The sequence below is a fragment of the Cavia porcellus genome, unplaced genomic scaffold (assembly GCF_034190915.1).
Source record: "Cavia porcellus strain 051 isolate PalLab524CR breed Dunkin Hartley unplaced genomic scaffold, mCavPor4.1 scaffold_32, whole genome shotgun sequence".
Taxonomy (NCBI): Eukaryota; Metazoa; Chordata; class Mammalia; order Rodentia; family Caviidae; genus Cavia; species Cavia porcellus.
This window is the reverse complement of record NW_026947515.1, coordinates 17,518,626-17,537,238: the sequence shown is the minus strand read 5'-3', so window position 1 is coordinate 17,537,238 and position 18,613 is coordinate 17,518,626. Positions and strand designations below refer to the sequence as shown.

At 35.1% G+C, this 18,613-nt stretch overlaps 1 protein-coding gene across 12 annotated transcripts in view; it reads left to right on the top strand.

The window, feature by feature from the left end:
* The window catches only part of Tanc2 (tetratricopeptide repeat, ankyrin repeat and coiled-coil containing 2), a 463,309-nt gene that overhangs the window by 360,056 nt on the left and 84,640 nt on the right, over positions 1-18,613 (top strand). For all 12 annotated transcript variants that reach the window (XM_063242114.1, XM_063242113.1, XM_063242108.1 and 9 more), the window contains one exon: positions 10,413-10,644. In XM_063242114.1, the coding sequence (XP_063098184.1) occupies positions 10,413-10,644 (232 nt within the window). The remainder of the gene's footprint in view (positions 1-10,412; positions 10,645-18,613) is intronic.

The following is an 18,613-nucleotide window of genomic DNA, read 5'->3' as shown; positions in this document are numbered from 1 at the left end:
GGGTATCACAGGTCACAGGAAGAAGATGGGCTTTCTAATTATTTGGTGCTAGGGTGACTAACTGATAAAAGATAAATGAATCTTTACCTCATACTGTACACCTTATAAACGCCAAATGGATTAGGAATCCAAATATAAAAAATGAAATGATACAAAAATAATAAAACCATACAAATAAGTAATAGTAGAAAATATGAGTGATTTCCTCTTTAATGTTGGTCAGAGGAAAAGACTTTTAACTAAGAACTAAAAGTAAAATAGAAGAAAAGATTGATAAGTTAAACTTCATAAAAAATTTCTTAAATGTTACATGACAATTAAAACACTGGAGACAAAGTGAAGATGACAACTTTAAAATTGAGACAAAATATTTACAATATAAACTGAAATCACGTTACGAAAACAAACATAGACAAATGAGATGGCATCAAACTCAAAAAATTTTTGCATAACAAAGGAAATAACTGTGAAAAAGCAACTCATAGAATAGAAGAAAATTTTTGTAAACTGTACATCTGATAGGGTATTGGTTAGTATCCAGACCATTTATAGAATTTAACTGTATGGCAAAAAACATCTTGATTAAAAAGTAAATAAATGAGCTTGTTGTAAATGGGTTCTGGAAGGCCTGTGGGTTAAAACTTAGTCCTCATCTTGTTGCTGTTACAGGTTGTAGAAATGTAAATACTTGAGACCTAGTGAGACGAGTTCTACACTTTGATGGTGTTTCTTTAGAGGGGATGGTAAGACCCCTACTCCTTCAGCTTTCTCTTTTCTTCCCCTGGCCATAAGCAGTTTTGTTCCACCAAGCACCTTTGCCATGATATTCTTGCTGTCTTGCCTCAGGCCCAAAACACTAGGCCTGTCAGCTGTAGACTAAAACTGTGAAGCAAAATAAACCTTTTCACTTTATGGGTTGATTAACTTAGGTGTTTATAAGAGTGGCATAAAACTGACTAACACAGACCTGAAAAGACATTTCTTAAAAGAAAACATGCAAATGATCAGAAAGTATTTGAAAAATGCTCACTGGAAAAAATACAAATTAAAACTACAATATAGTCTTACACTTTTTAAGATAGATTTTTTTTTTTTTTTGTAACTCATGACCTTGCGCTTGCCAGTCAGGCATTTATGCCACTGAGCTAAAATCCGTGGTCCCTGGATAGCCCGTATTGGAAAGATGAAGAATAACAAGTGTTGGCAAAGATGCAGAGAAGAAGGAGCTCTTGTACATTTTTGGGTGAAATGTAAATTAATACAACCATTATAGAAAACTATCTGGCAGTTTCTCAGAAAACTAAAAATAGAGCTGGTGATGAAACTCAGTGATAGAGTGTTTATCTAGCATATACAAGGCCCGGGGTTCAATCCCCAGTACTGCAAAAAAGATGAGGAGGAAGAAAAAGAGGACGAAGAAGATAAGGGGAAAAGCCACAAAAATCTAATAATAAAACTGTCACATAACCCATTAATTGCATTTTTGGATATATATCTAAAAGAAATAAAATCAGCACATTGACAGAATAACCATACTTCATATTTAGGGCAGCACTATTCACAATAACCATGATACAAAACAATCTAAGTGTCAGTAAGTGATAAATGGATAAAGAAAACACAGTATATACATACAGTGGATTACAAATCACCCTTTATAAAGAAGAAAACCCTGTCATTTGCAATAGCATAGATTAATCTATAGGACATTGTCCTAAGTGAAATAAACTAAGCACATAAAGGTAAAGCCACATGATCTCACTTACATTTGGAATCTTTAAAAGTTGAATTCATAGAAGTACAGTAAATTGATGGTTACCAGAAGTTGGGAGTGAAAGTTGGGAAGACAGCGAATACGGAGTTGTTAATCAAAGAGTACAAAGTTTTAATATAGAAGAAATAGTTTTAAGATTTATGCCATGGCAGGATAACTACAATAATGATATATATTTTACAATAAGAGAATAATGTGATATGTTACATATTTTGATTTGGTCATTCAACATTGTATACATATACCAAACCATTACATTATATTCCATCAGTATGCTATGATTTGTCAAATAAAAACAATGTTAGCTGTGCATAGTAATGAATACCTCGAATCCCAGCATTTGAGAAGCTGAGACAAGAGGAATTGCTATGAATTCAAGGGCTGTGTAAGAATATGAGAACAATCTGAGGGAAGAGCAATTACAACTGCAGAATTTAAATGATCCGAATGTTAGCCACTATGTAAACTAGATTTTTCAGTTCAAATTCCAGATACTCAAAACTGTTGGAAGGAAAATATCCTGGGGATTTAACCGAAGGGTACTGTACCACTAAGCTATATTCTCAAGAATTTTTTTTTGTTTTATTTTGAGACAAGCTGTCACTAAATTCACCACACCGCCCTTGAATTTGCAATCCACCTACCTCAGCTTCCTGACTAGCTGGGATTACAAAACTGACTTTCCTTAGTGTGAGATTGACCTAATTCTGTCACAGGTACTTAAAATAGAAAATGATCTGTAATGTATAAAGCATTTTAACTTCTTTTTTAAAATTTTATTGTAAAGAGGGTAAAATTAAACATAACAGAACATAACAAAGCAATGTAAGAGACAGATTTCAAAGCAAGGCAACCAGAGATCTTCAATATCTAACATATTGTCTCTTATTGGTTGTCCATATCTTCACATACAGTGAATTAATATAAAACAACATAGTATAAAATTGAGCCAAACAGGATGAGGAAGGCATTCTAGGTCTTCAAGACCAGACAATAAGGAAGTCAACAATGATTATCATAGTGTCTCTCATTTTCTTCAAAATAGCCATCCATACTTTCATGTATGTTGAAATTAAACAAAACAAAATAGACTAAAATCACTCTGAACAAATAATAATAGTATTTCTGGATTTCACATCATGATGCTACAGAATCAGCACTGGGTACTGTAGTGTCTCTTTTTCTTCAAAGTAGTTGTTCACCTCATCATGCATTATATAATCAGTTCTCATAAACTTTATAAGTTCTACACATGTATGAGTCTCTACATGTTTATCTATCCTTTCTGTATTAGACGGAATAACAAAACAAAGCAAGACAAAACACAACAAATTCCTAGAAAAACATGAAATGAAAAAGTCATGTAAAACTGCACTACAAGGTGATCTACAGTGCTTACCTATGATGTTTCTTTATCTTCAATAGAATTTTCTATATCATCAGGCATAGTATAATTGAATATAGCAGTACATAACAGTATTAATAAAAATAAAACATTGGAGACATTATAAGACTTCAAAAATAGGTAATAGTCAAACCAGAGTGGGTATCTTAGTGAATCTTGTCATCTTCAGTGCAGTTGCCTATACTCTCAAACTTGATACTATCAATCATAACAGATTGAAATAAAATCAGTCAATACAAAACAGCAATCTAGGGGGCTGGGGATTTAGCTCAGCGGCATAAGCACCTGCCTTGCAAGCAGGCGGTCGTGAGTTCAATCCCCGGTACCGATAAAAATGAAAAAGACCAAAAAAAAAAAAAAAAAACAGCAATCTAAAAAACCAGATTCAAATAAGATCAGTCATTATAACACAGTGTAAGTTATACAGCTCTTCAGATTAAGTTAATAGGAAACTAAGGATGATTACCATAATATATCCTGCTATTTGGGGGACAGCTGTCTGTGCCCTCAAGTCTAGTACAAGTAGACCAACTGGAACAGAATATAATACATCTAAACAGAGTTGTGAGAGTAATGTGCATTTTAAATACTGATACACTATTAACAATGTCCTCTGCCTTTTTAAAACTATTTCTCCCCTTTCACTCCCACAGGGAGCACTGCAAATTTTGGGTCCTACCAACTCCCTCAGTTTTTAGATTGGAAGGGGCAACCTGCTGTTTACCTAAGTGGTTCCGAACCTTCTCACTCCTGGACTTGATCTCAAGTTGTATTTCTTTACCTACAAAAGCCTCAAGGTTTTCCTTCATTATAGCTGAGTAGTTCTCTACTGCACAAAAGTATTGTGTCTTTCCACCTATCTGCAGGTACTGGTTGAGTTGCTCCTATTTCTTTCTGGTTCCCTGCCACATGGAGCATTGTTTTCTTTTATTTGAGTTTCGGTTCATAAATCCTCTTTCAGGTTAATTATATTTCCTATACAGAGCATCTCGATGGACGCTACCTCCTGATCTATTCTGCCTGTGTTTCTTTTGGTTAATGTATCAAGGCCATCTATGTTAAAGATTATAGCCAACTTTCTCTGCCTCATTTGCCATTGATTGTGTGCTTTTCTCCTTGATTATACAGTCTGCTCCGTTCACTGAGGCCTCTCTGACACTTGTCCTGAAATCTTGGTATTTTTTTTTCTCTCTCTCTAGAATGTCCTTCATTATTTTTTTGTAGGATTGGATTGGTAGTCACAAATTCCCCTAGTTCCTCTTTGTCATTGAATTATCTTGTTTCTCCATTTAATTTTGAGAGACAGTTTCTCAGGGTACATCAATCTGGGTTGGAGGGTTTTTTTTTTTTTTTTCAGGCTTGGAATACTTCACTACAAACTGTGCTTGATTTGATGATTTGTGTCAAAGAAGTCTGCCATGATTTTGATGGGTATGCCTTTATAGGTGATCTGTTTCTATTCTCTGATGACTTTTAATATTCTATTCTTGTGATGAATTTCTGGGATCTTGATTACTATATGTCTGGGTATAGCTCTTTTGGTTGTAGGTGGCTGGAGTTCTGTATGCCTCAAACATCTGGATATCATTTTCTTTTTTATGTTTGGGAAGTTTTCCTTAATTATTTCTATGAATAGCCTTTGTATTTCCTTTGTGTTTACCCCTGCTTTTTCACTTACATTTTTTATTCTTATGTTATAGATCCTTTTGTCATGTTACAGCCTTTGTATTATTACTGCCTGCTTCCTTGTTATTTTTTTAAGAGATCTTTCCTTTTGCGATAACACATTGCAAACCTATCTTCAAGTTTTGTTAATCTATCTCTAGTTTCTGTCAGGCAATTTTTCTAGCTTTTGATGGAGTTTTTAATTTCCTGGTAATCTCTTTGAATCTGTTGAATGTCTTTTAGGTTTTCTTTAGATTCTTCATCAAACATTTCTCTCCTTTTTTTGTGTTCCTGCATTCTTCTGTCTGTGTCTTCTTGAGAGGTGCTTAGCATTTCTTTTATTAATCTTCTTATATCTTGCTTTGCTTGAATTAATATTTTAGTCTTGAGCTCGTCTATGATGTCACAAAGATGTTTCTTTATGTCAGCTGATGCCATGTCTGATATTGCTGCTTGCTGCCCTCAATTTCTTCTGTATTTACATCTCCTGAATCAATATTTGCTGGATTGGGGGCTGGGTTTTTTTAAAATTATCTCTTGTTATGTTGTTGGTTTCTTCATACAGGTGTATCGTGGCGGTCGCCCTTTCCTTGTTGGTTGTGGTTCTTCTGAAGTGCACTGGCTAGGGATTTCTGCCCTTTCCAGTTTGCTGTTGGTTAGTGAGGTCTAAGCAGGAGTGGTGTATCCTGGCTCCTCCCCTCCGAGCTAGTCAACCTGCGGTTGCCATCACCACCCTAGTGTGTGCTGCACATATGGAACTGGTTCGGGACAACTTTAGGTACAGTTTTGTCCCTGGCTTTTGGGTCCCAGCCAGGGGTGGGACCCAGCCCAAGCAAATCCCACCAGTCTGCTCTGGGCAGGGAGCAACCAACTGAAGTCACTGCTATTCCTTGTTCAGGACTGTCCTGCCCAATTCCAATATGTCATCCAGTTGGTTGCCCCTTTCCTGTGGGAGAGTCTTATTCCAAGCACTCACCACGAATTAGTGCAGGTCTTCATGCTGGCTCCGTTCTCTTTTGGGCTCGCCGACCCCCAACTTCAGCACAGCTGTGGCTCCAGCAGCAAGTGCACTGCTATTGAAAGTCTGGGTAGCTCTAGCTAGAGCACTGTGGCTATGAATTTGAGCAGCTCCAGTGGTAGCACCACAACCTTGAGTTTGACTGGCTTCTTTCCTTTTAATTTCTTCCTGGTTCAAGAGGATCCATATCCTTCAATCCAGTCTTCTCCAGGATGTCTTATTCCAGTGTCTGAGCTGTTTCTCTCAGGGAGGCTCATATTTTGCTGCTTACTGATCTGCCATCTTTAGCTCTGCCCTAGCACTTTAACTTCTAGCACAATCCTGGCAGATTTACTGCCACTTGTTCCCTTTGATGAGCATTATAATAAGTTCTATCATGTTTTAGATACAGCATAAATCAAAAGATTTTATGCACAAGGCTAAAATATTGGCCTCCAGTTTTTTCTCTGTGTAGCCTATCAGTTTGTTTCTTCTCTCACAAGAGTAAGGTAAAACCTACTGTCTTCTTCCAAATAATTAATGCAACTATAGTCAGTGTCATATATGGTTTATATAGAATTGTTTTAATAAAAGCTTAGAGATTTAACATAAGGAATACTTGAGATGTAAATAGCTAACATAATATAAGTAATTATTGTAGTTAGCAGTTTGCAAGGAAAACAATTATATACAGGGCACATAATCTATAGTATTATTTATAATGGTCACCAAGGAGTCAAATACAAAGAAAACACAGGAAATCTGCCCATATATTAATGACCTAGGAAATCCAGCTAAGGGCCTGGATCCCACAGCAATGTACTGCATGAGTCCTGCTGAAGAGCTAGAGCCCATAGCAATGTCCCCCACAAGTCCAGCTGTAGGTCTAGAGTCCATGACAATGACTCATGCAAGTCCTTTTCACAGATCTGCACTGGGAAGGCCCAAAGGTCAACAGTGGAACCTAGAAAGTTTATCCCAGCATGGTGAAGGATCTATGCCAGTAGGCTGAGTGTTTTGCACTAGAGCCAAGACACAATGCTCAAAATAAGGAGCAGGGGTCCCCTGAAAAGTACCACAGCCATCTTCAGTGACAATGAGGTCATAAGCTCCTCCAACGATAAGAAACAGCCAAGTTCATATCAGAAAACCAGCCAGGCTTCTCCTCAAGAATGAAAAGCACACATCTTCCCCACTAGAGCCAGGAAGCGATGCTCAAATAAGGACCAAAGCTCCCTCAAAGTGAACCACAGCCATTCTCAGTGACAAGGTCCCAAGGTTCTCCAGTGGTAACAGCCAAGTTCGTATCAGGGAATCCAGCAGGACAAGCTCCTCCAGGAGAACCAACAGCTTCAAACAACACCACCTCTTAGGAGAACCCACAATGCTGCTCTTCCTCTCCACTTCTCCTTTTTTATACTGGCAACAGTTCTCAGTTGGGCCATCTATACTCAACACCATGCTGATCCAGTTCAGCTGGTGTTTAAGTTGACCACCAGTTTTTAATCCACCACAGTAACTAAAAATAAAATTTAATCTCACCACCTGATTAGCTAATTGAGGGTATTATGAAATTCTTGCTGAAGTAGTTGTAAAAGTGATATTTTGGTTATGTTTTAAAAAAAGAGTCTTTATCTTTTAGAAATAAATATTAAGGCTGGCAGAGCACTGCCCTAGCATGCATAAGGCCCTGGATTCCATCCACAACAGCACACAAATGAAAGAGAAAAGGGGATGGGAGAAGACTGAATATGTATAGATGAAACTGTATGATACTTGAAGCTTGGGAAGAGGAATAGAAATAGAAAAAGGTGGTTATGAGTTTTGATAGTTGTAGCTGGATGGCACAAATATGAACATTGTCCTAATCTCTGCTCATATATATTTTTCATAATAAAAAGTAAAGGAAACTGAGGACATAAAAGTAAAATTTTGAGAAATACAAATTCACTAAGGAAATAGTTTGTGTTGATCTATCAGGGCAGACATAGACTAACTCTGAACCACTTCTAAGAAACTGTAATAATAGTGACAATGTAGGGGTAGATTTGATAACTTCCTCAAAGCTGCAGAGAGTATTTTCTAAATCTGCTACTAAGCACTGCCGCAGGAAGAGACCAGTAGAAAAATCTACACTCCCAGGCTTATTTCCTACTTTTTATACATAGAAATATTCTAGATAGTAAAAGACAATTTTGAGGAGATGCCAAATTTTTTGATAGGCTGTGTGTACATATATACTACAAACTACTTTGAAAGGTCTAGTAGATAAGCAATTTTGAGCCAAATTCAGATCTCACAAAGATACCGAATGGTTTTTCTACCTGAAATCTATGAAAGAATCAAGATTTTGTATTTGGAATGCTATCTTAGTCAAAGTTGGGGAAGGAAAGGTTTATTTCTTACAGTTTTTGGAGGTTTCAGTTCATACTCAGTTGACTCCAAGGCAGGGTGGTATGGCTGGCCCGCAGTTCATGGCGGTTGCAAACAGCAAAGTGGAAACCTGCAAGAGAGAGACACACCTTCCTCCTGCCATTACATTGTATGCTGGCTCCACCTCTATGTGGGTATAGCACTGACACCATCAATCCAAGCGCTAGACAATGAACCAATCACAAATGCATAATGCAAACTCATGAGGCCTGGGGGCCACTGACATAAACCGTGACAAATGCCAAAGAAATATTTAAAATTAAAAGAGAGGCAAGACTAGGAGCTGTATCAACATTGACCTTGTTAAATGAAACTCATTAAGCCAAGTACAGGTGATTTTTAATGAAATCAGTAAAAGAGTTCTTTCTCTGTATTGCATAATTTTTCTCTTTAAAATGGTATCTCCTACTTAGGTAAAGCGTAGATTACAACAGATTTGCTGAGCTGTGCTTAGCCCTGACGTGTGGGATCAGTTGAAGTAATATATGGTGGAACTTTCTATTGATTGAGAGGTTTGCTGTTTGCTTTTTTATCAAATGAAGATTTGTATCCATGTGGACAATAACCATGGATACTCGCTTTATTGAGAGGATAGGTCAATTGCTGACAAGATTTTACTTAGATTTCTTACCATTTTTCAGATAAGTAACTGGTCTACTTTAAAGAAAAGGGAGTTATTTTGGGTTTTTTGAGGGAGATTGTTTTCACAAAAATACAACTTTTTATTTGCAGTATCAATTGAAGCTCAGACTTCATTGCATTATTGCAAGCAGTTCCTATCTTCAGCTTTTGTATCATTTTCTGAATTTTGATTTTCTTTTTATATTTATGATTCAGGTATTTTTTCAGTATTGACATTTCTAGCATGTGTTAAAAGAATGAATACAGGATGACTGGAATCTTTTCAAGAATGACAGGATACAGGAATCTTTTCAAAGCAGAATACTTAAGTAAATGACTATTGTCTGAGAGATGACTGAAGAAGTCCCAGAGCATATTGATGAATGGCACTGGCCCAAGTTTCAGTTGCCTATAGATTCAAAGCTAATAGCTAAAAAAGAGTGTGTGGAACTTTAGTGAGGATGATGAGTGAGGAGAGTGGAAGTGATAGTAACAAAAATAGCTACATCAACTGATATGCTCACTTACTATGCGCTGAACTGAACCTCAATGCCAAATTGTTTCCATACATCAAGCTGACTCTTCCCTACCAATGTCATTTTTTCTAGGTAGTAATGAGCCAGACTGGCTAGATTAAAATCACTCCCTGTACTTGCTCTTGAGACAAAGAAATCAACAAAAAGATAAGGAGTGAACTCTGCAAATTCAAAACTTCCAAATTGTAGTCAGACAGTGTAGCCCCTTCATGTTATTTAAACTCAAGTTTTCTGAGTTCTTTGAATTGAAAACCTGCACCTAACAAAACCCTCACTCCATGCTAATTGGGGTGGCACATATCCGTGATGCTAACATTTGGGAGACTGAGGGAGGAAGACTCAAAGCCAGCCTGAGCTATAGAGTAGATTCAAGGTCAGTCTGCAGTGTGTAGCAAGACTGTCTCAAAAAGAAAAAGAAAAACAACCTACCCTTTCTCCTTTTTCTTTTGTTTGATTTTGATACTCTGTTTGGTACTTAGTGATAATGTAAAATCTGAATTATAACACAGTTGTAATCAAAAGTGATACAAGCATTTGTGTCTGTGAAGACTAAAATTTTTCTGATTTTTTCATTCCTAATACTTTGTTACGAATCAAAATCTTTCATATACTGCTTTGTGCTAAATAAATATTAATGATAACATTTAATGTTAGTGATAATGTTGTTAGTTAAATGTTAATAATTAATGTTAGTGATATTCATATGCATCTTGATTTTCAGTCTTCCTATTATAACTCAGAAAATTCAGTTTTAATCTATACATCTTAATTTTAGCTTATGATATATATATAATGGAAATGATATCATGTATATATAATAGATATTTCTGATGTGACATGAATTAGGCAGTTGAATAAGCAGCCTTATTATTTATTTGAAAACAGTACAAGAGACCAAAGACAGTGTTACAGAACGTTCATATAATAATTATAGCTATTGCTACTGATAAGTTTATTTGCATTTTAATGTTTCTTTTGTAGGTGGTTGCCTATCACTATTGTCAAGCAGATAATGCCTATACTTGCCTGGTACCGGAGTTTGTCCATAATGTTGCTGCTCTGCTCTGCCGCTCACCTCAGCTAACAGCATATCGGGAACAACTTCTTCGAGAACCTCACCTGCAAAGCATGCTGAGCCTTCGTTCTTGTGTTCAAGACCCCATGGCCTCCTTCCGGAGAGGAGTCCTGGAGCCTTTAGAGAATCTCCATAAAGGTACAAAAGAAGGCCAAAGGAGCCCTAGATCCTCTAGGTCATGCTATAGAAATGATTATTTTTTATCACATTGCCAAAATTAAAAGTTCTGTAGCTAATATTCTACAAGATACTATTAAGAGATAAAAGATACTACTTGGCAAAAAGATTCCTAGAGAAACTACTAAGTAGTAGTAGTACCTCTCTTTATAAAAATTCTCATTTTTATTTTTAAATGTAACTCATTTTTCTCATACTAAAGATAGTGAACTTCCAGTTGTTTGTATCAAGCCCAAATACTGTGAATAAGTAAAGTATGGCTCCCCCTTAGTGTGGTAGAGTTTTAATAGCTAGAAACAACTGTAGCGTTTATGTAATTTTTTTTTTATTATCTGTTCAGGTTTATACAAACCTGTATTTATACTAGAAATCACTTAATTGTATACTTAGAAAAGTATTTTATAAGGTAGAAAGATATTTCTTGGTATGTAAATTCTGTATTACTTCTTTCTTAAATGAAACAAAATTAAATGGAATCTACCTCCCACTCATACTCTACCTTTCCTCCCATTTTACTCTCCAGTTCTATCATGTGCAGCATAAAAACAGCCATCTCCTTAAAGACAGTGCAACTCTCCATTATGCTCCGTTCTCTGTCCTTTTAACAGTGTTTTTGTCAGTGCTGGAAGCCAGAGAAAGGATTTTAGTAAGCATGAAATTCCTCAATAATTCTATTTATTATTGAGAGACTTACATACCTCTCTCAAGGGTTTCAGTAGTACTTTAAGGAAAGATATTTTATAATTTCTAAAATTCTGGCAGTCATCTTTAAATATTTTAAATTCATTGCTGATAACTTAGATACCAAATTTCTTCCTTCCCAACGCGGATAATCTTGGCTTTGTCTATGCTTCTGTTATATTTTCTTCTACTTATAGCTTGATCATATCTTTTAAAACTTTTAAATCTTTGAATTTTTTTTACAAATATTTTAAGCATATTTCCTAAAAAATCAGTCAGTCTCTAAATTCTGTTCTGCCTTCATCATATTTTCTCATATTTGTTTTTTTCAAATTTGTTCATACTATTATCATCCCCAAGGACTATTCAGCTACTTATAACATCATATCTGTATTACTGCTCGTTCCTGGTCTTCGCTGGTTCTCTGGTATACTGCTTTATTAAATTTTATAACAAATTGTATAGCAAACTGGAAAAAAATTCATGACTACTCATGACTGGATACAACTGGCTCTATGGCTGCAGCTATTCAAGGTCCCAGGTACCCTGAGGAATACAGAGGAGTTTTTGTTAGTTTTTTAGACTGAGTCTCACTATTTTGCCAAAGCTAACCTATAATTCCTAGTCTCAAGTGACCCTTCCCGCTCAGCCCCAAAGTAGCTGGAGCTACTACAGATATGTAGCACTTAATGCCTGCTAAAAGAGTGATTTTATAAGCACACTTATAAGCCATTCATGGAATGTCTGGTGGGAAAGTTCTGCCTTAATCATTCTAGTCTTCTAAACTTTATTGCTTCCAGATGAAGCTTCATAAAACATTGCTCTGATCCCTTAACTTTCTAGTTCAGAAACCAGTGATTCCCTGTTCATACTGAGTTAACCTCTGGAAAGTTAGTCTAACGTTCAGGGTGCTTGATGGCCTGAACTCAGCCTACTTTTGAGCCTTATTATTTACTTTATCCTTATGTACCATTGTTTGCATGCAAACTAAAATATTTACCAGTCTTTAAACAGTCCCCCACATTTTCCTGCCTCCATATATGTACTGATTATTTTTTTAGTGTCCCTTCTCTTCACATTTTTGCCTATCAGAATTCTACCCATCTTTTCAAATACCAGTTCAAGTGCAAACCTCACTTAGGACTTACTGATTCATCTTATCCCCCCAATCAGAAACTAACATCCTTCCAAACTGACATTAGATCCTCTCTTAATACCTCAATTGATACTCAACATATTGTTATAAAAACCTATATTTTTGTGAAACATTTTTTTCTTCTGTTTTTTTTTTAAGACAGGGTCTTTCTGCATAGTTCAGACTTGTCTTGAACTCACTGTATGGCCCAGGCTGGCCTCAGATTCATGGTGATCCTCCTGCCTCAGCCTCTCAAGTGCTGGAATTACACCTGGCATTGAAACACATTTATTGACTATATTCTTTATGCCAGATATTAGTTGGTTTGCACTATAAAAATTGGTTATTTCTCTGCTTATCCCTTTGCCTATATTTTTCTTTATGCTATTGAAGTTTAAAACTTTTTTTTCAACTACAGGTTCATATGGTGAGCCATAGAAGAGATTAGGTATGCAAAATTCACATACAGGGAGGTTACAATTAGAAATGCATTGCAGAAAGACAGGTATTGAAGAAAGAGCCTCTTAGAGGGTAGTGAGAAGCGAAAAGATATCACTTATTATATTAGATGAAGTGTAAGAAAATAAAAGCCTAAACTAATGCAGGAACAGCAGAGAGGAGAACAGGCCCCAAGTGACAGGAGTTAAGAAAGAGAATAATCAGGACTCAGTAATCTGTCAGGCACTGTGGCTCATGCCCATAATCCAAGTACTCGGGAAAAGGAAACTCAGGCAGGAAGATCACAAGTACAGGCCTACCCTCAACAATTTAGCACCTAAAAAAGATGTTTTCTCAAAATTTTAAAAGGGCTTGGGATTGAAGACTCTGCCAAAACCCTGGATTCAATCTCCAGTACTAGGGTGGGGGACACCAAATAGACTGATAGCAAATTAATGACCCTGTTTAATCAAGATGCAGTATTAGCTTAACATTTGAAATTTATCATATTAGCTTAACATTGAAATTTATCATAATAATTTATCATATTAACAGAAAAAAGTGATTATCCCTCTAATCATCTTTTTTTTCTCCCTACTGTGCAACCACTGTTTTTAATTCTTTTTTTTTTTATTTTATTGAAGGAGAAAAAGAAAAAAAAAACAGAAAAAGGGTACAAGTTATACAGAATTAAAAAAAAATAAACAGTAAGAAATCACTAGTTAATAGATTACATATTGTCATCTTAGAAATAGTTGTTCAAGTTATAAAATTAAAGCATATAAAGTGGACATTCAAACAGTGAGACTGCAAACAGTTCTGTTCAGTGATCCCACAAAAACTCAGTAATATGGTTATCTATCTTATATGCTTAAATATACTTGCAGTTATATCCTTTAGAGCACTTTCTTTTCCTCTCTTTTTTACAATGATAATTACACATTTTGGTTTTATTATTCCCACAGTTCTTATTACTTTTCCTCTAATCAGCTTAATGCAGAAAAGCATTTGACAAAATAGTACATCAATTAAGAATGATAATTATGTGAACTAAGACTAGAAAGAAGCTTTATTTGATTGGAAGAACTCCAAAAAACATACAACTAGTGGGTAGAATGTTAAATACTTTCCTCTTAAGATCAAGAGCAGGACAACCTTCGTCAGTCTCATCACTTATATTCAACATCCACTGATGGTCCCAACTAGTAAGATAGGAAAATAAGCCAGCAAATATTACAAAGATTGGCAAAGAAGAAGTAAAACTGTCTTGTTTGCCGAGAAAACCTTAGACTCTACAAAAAAAAAATCCTGTTAGAACTAATAAATGCAAAACTTCATATATAAGGCCAATGTATAAATATCTAAGAACAATTAAAAAATGAAGTGTAAATAGTACTGTACAATTTTAAAACATAGCCACATATTCTTTAACATTCATCCCATTAAGAATGTACTTCCCAGTCAGCAGGATTCTAACTGCTTCAACCAACAGAATACTGCAAACTGATGCTGTGTGACAGTGAGATTAGAATATAAATGCAGCTCTCATCTTTTTCACTGAAATATTTCTTTCAGAGGCATGTATTACCATATAGAGAGTCTGGCTACCTTGAAATCACCATGCTGTGAAGATGTATAATCCTGACACAAAATTTGTGCATGAGAACCCTCCAAATGATTCTAGCCCTGCCACTCAAGTAACTTGTTTGATGTTGTAAAGATAACTAGAACAGATATTTTTAGTAGCATCAAAACCATGAATACATAAGAATAAATTTGACAGGCTGGGGATTTAGCTCAGCAGCATAAGCACCTGCCTGGCAAGCGTGAGGTAATGAGTTTGATCCCCAGTACCACCCAAAAAAAAAGCAAATTTGACCAAAAAATGTATGAGATCATTACAGTGAAAGCACAATGAAATCTTACCAGGATATAATTAAAGAATTGAGTAAATGGAAAAGATATGCTGTATATATGGGTTGAAAAGCATCAGTTTTTCCTCAAACTGGTCTGTAGGTTCAACATGATTCCCATCAAAATCCCAACAGGTTTTTTATGTGAAAGTTACAACAAATAGAAAATTATAGAAAACAAAAATAACTAAGTAAAAACAAGAATAGAATAGAAAACAAGAATAGCTTTAAAATTTTTGAAAAATTGTAGTATTTAATTTCAAGACTTTGAACATTACAGATTACTACAATAATCATGACAGGCAGTAATGTTTCACTAAATATTTAACAACCATCTTAGAGAAAAACTTGTTTGTTGCATAAAATTTAGCTAATCAGCTCTCAGGAGCTAACATTAGTCAGCTCCAGCACTCCACTGACAGGTAATCACACAACAATGGAAAACAGAACTGTGGAACATAGTAGAGAATATAGAAATAAATCCAGACATAAATGTAATCTATTGCTCTTCTCAAAGGTTCCAAGACAATTTAGGAAAAATAATTCTTGTTAATCAGATAGTCCTGGGACCACTAAATAAATGTATATGAAACAAAATGAGTCCCAGCCAAGTATAGTGGCAGTGATGTTTTGTGGTGTGGTAGCACTTACCTATTCTTCCAACTACTCAGGAGGCTGCAGCAAGATGATTACAAGTTCAAGCCAAGCCTGCACAAAATCAACAAGACACCATCACAAAAATAAATAAAATAATAATAATTATTATTGTTATTATTATTACTATTATTATAGGTTGAAGATATAGCTCAATAGTACAGGGTTCTTGTACTGCCAAAAAAAAAATTTTTCTCAGTCTTTACACTGTACACAAATGTAAGATGGATCAGGGGCCCAGTTAGAAAAGTTTAATCTCTAGAGGCAACAGAAGAACACAGGAAATATCTTCACAACTTGGAGTAAGTAAAAACTTCTTAGGATATATTTTAAAGGGTAACAAATAGGTACAGTAGTACACATCTGTAATACCAAGTAGTCAAGAGCCTGAGGTAATAGGATTACAAATTCAAGACCAGCCTGGACAATTTAGTGAGTTCCTGTCTCAAATTTTAGATTTCATCACCTGAAATCTGAAATGTCTTCTGAGCCAAAGCTAACACTAAGAAAAAGGAAAAGCAAGTCACAAATTGGAGAAAATACTCATCTGGTGGGTGTGTGTATGTGTGTGCATGAGCGTGTATGAGTGTGGGTGTGTGTATAAGAGAGTGAAGAAAAAGCATTGTATCCACAATACATAAAGAATACATGCCAGTCAATAAGAAAAATATAAACAATATACTTTTTTCATTTATTTTATTTGTTTGTTTTGTGGCGCTGGGCACCAAATCCAGGACCTTGTGTATAACAAACACACTCTTTCATTGAATTATTTCGCTAACACTTTTTATTTTATTTTATTTTATTTTAAGACAGCCTAAGTTGCCTTGAACTTGAAATCCTCTTGCCTCAGCTTTCTGAATAGCTGTGGTATACGCATGTGCCACCATGCCATCCAACAATCCAATTTTTTTTTTTTTTTTTTTTTTTTTTGTCTTTTTCCTTTTTATCGGTACCGGGGATCGAACTCATGACTGCCTGCTTGCAAGGCAGACGCTTATGCCACGAGCTAAATCCCTAGCCCCTCAACAATCCAATTTTAAAATGGATAGGCTATTTAAAAACTCCACAAAAGAACATATGTTGATATCATACAAGGATGTGAAAAATGTGCTTAATGTCATTAATTATCAGGGAAATGTAGTTTAAAATTATAATTTACCACTTCTAACCCACTGAAATAGTTAAAATTGAAAAGAATGAGCATTAAATGTTGATGAGAATGAAAAAGTACTAAAACTCTCATGGTTGGGACTGTAAAATGATACAGCTAACTTTGGAAATCTGTTTGGCAGTTTCTTATAAAGTTACGTATATTTGGTCATAAAGTATATACTTTATGACCAAGCAATTCTGTTCCTAAGTATTTACTTAAGGGAAATTAAGATATATGCAAAAAGACTTACATAAGAATCCTTCTACTACCTAGCGAGACCCTGTCTCAAAAACAAACAAAAGTAAGAAATGTTTCTGGGAACTTCATTCATAGTAGTCAAAAACTGGAAAAAACCCAGATGTGCATCAATAGAATGCATAAACAAATTGCATATTCGTTCAATGGAATATATATTAGGAATAAAAAAAGAACAGACTAATAATACATCTAACAGTGTACATGAGTGTCACAAACAACACATTTGGAATGATTGAAATTCTGTACATTTTCATCGAGGTGTTGGTTACATGAGAACATTTATGAAACCTCTAAAAATTAGACATTCTCATTTCACTGCATATAAATTTCATTATAATAACTTTTACAATACATAACCTTTCATTGTTAGATAGAGTATTGTTTCCAGGGAAGTTTATGTAAAGCCTATTCAATGTAGAGTCAGGAAATAAATTTCAAATTGTACATTTTTCTTTAAAAAATTAGAGTCAGTATTTCTCACAATAATTTTCACAAGTATAATGAAAACAAAGGAAATGCTTTTGAGGTTTCTCAGTAGACTTCTGCTTCAGCCACAAATGTGAAATGAGATAGTAATTTGTTTTTACAGCTAAAAGATAATTTAGATGCAATGCAAAGCTTTTTTGATAAAAAAAATTGTCTGAGTCTTTTCACTTCTAATGATTTCTATGTAATACTTAAATGTAATCTCATATACTAGGATTCAGTCTAACTCTACTACTAGCTACTTTCTTTTCTCCAGCAGTCTTTGCAATTATTTCTCTTAGGCACCTAGGCAAGGTCTAAAAATGGGACTACTAAAGAAGACAGTTCAAATATTTGCTGTGTGTATGTAAGTGGTGGGTGTATCTTTTTAAGAGATTAAAAATGAACATTCAGGGGCTTGGGAAGCTCTTGCAGTGACATGTCAGAGCAATGGCTCTTAAGAACCAGAGTTTTCAGTTAATCCATGACAAAAATTTAAAAATGGAGACTGCCTAGAATTTACGTGAATGTAGATATAATATAGTTTTACATAAATTGTGTATGGATACAAAGTTTAATATCTTTAATATGTAATGTTAAAACATTTTTATTCTGTGAAATAAAGTTAATAATGGATAATTGTAGTTTTAATGTTCTTAGTAAAATATAAGTAGCAGTCCTTTGTTAGTCCCTAATTCTTTTTAAATTTTCATTTGTAAAATCTTGTAAAAGTTCCTAAATTAGTGTATTACTTAAAAGGCTGCTGCCAACTGCAGTGGTGCATGCCTGTAGTCCCAGCACTTGGGAAGCTAAAGACAGGAGGACTACTACTCAAGGCCAGCTGAAACATACAGCAAGATCCTGTCTCAAAAAACCAAAACTAAACAAATGAATGAAATCTACAGAAGCTTGAAGATCAACATGCAGAAGCATTTTCCTAAAACTGGTTACATTTGAAAGACAAAGTCTGAAGATAAAATCCCATTTCTTAAATCTTTAATTGAGACCCCTCATTTACCAAACGAAAAGGAATTATTTTAGGAATAGTTTTCATTGTTTTACACTATTGGTAGCATTAGTGTAAATTCTTTTCCTTTATTGTTATGAATCCTGAAAACTATGATATCCCTAGATAAGCATGCCTTTCTGCTACTTAACTGATGAAATGACTTGTTGATATTCATATACCTGTGTTCATAGGTGAAGCGTAATTCCTTCGAAGTAGAACTT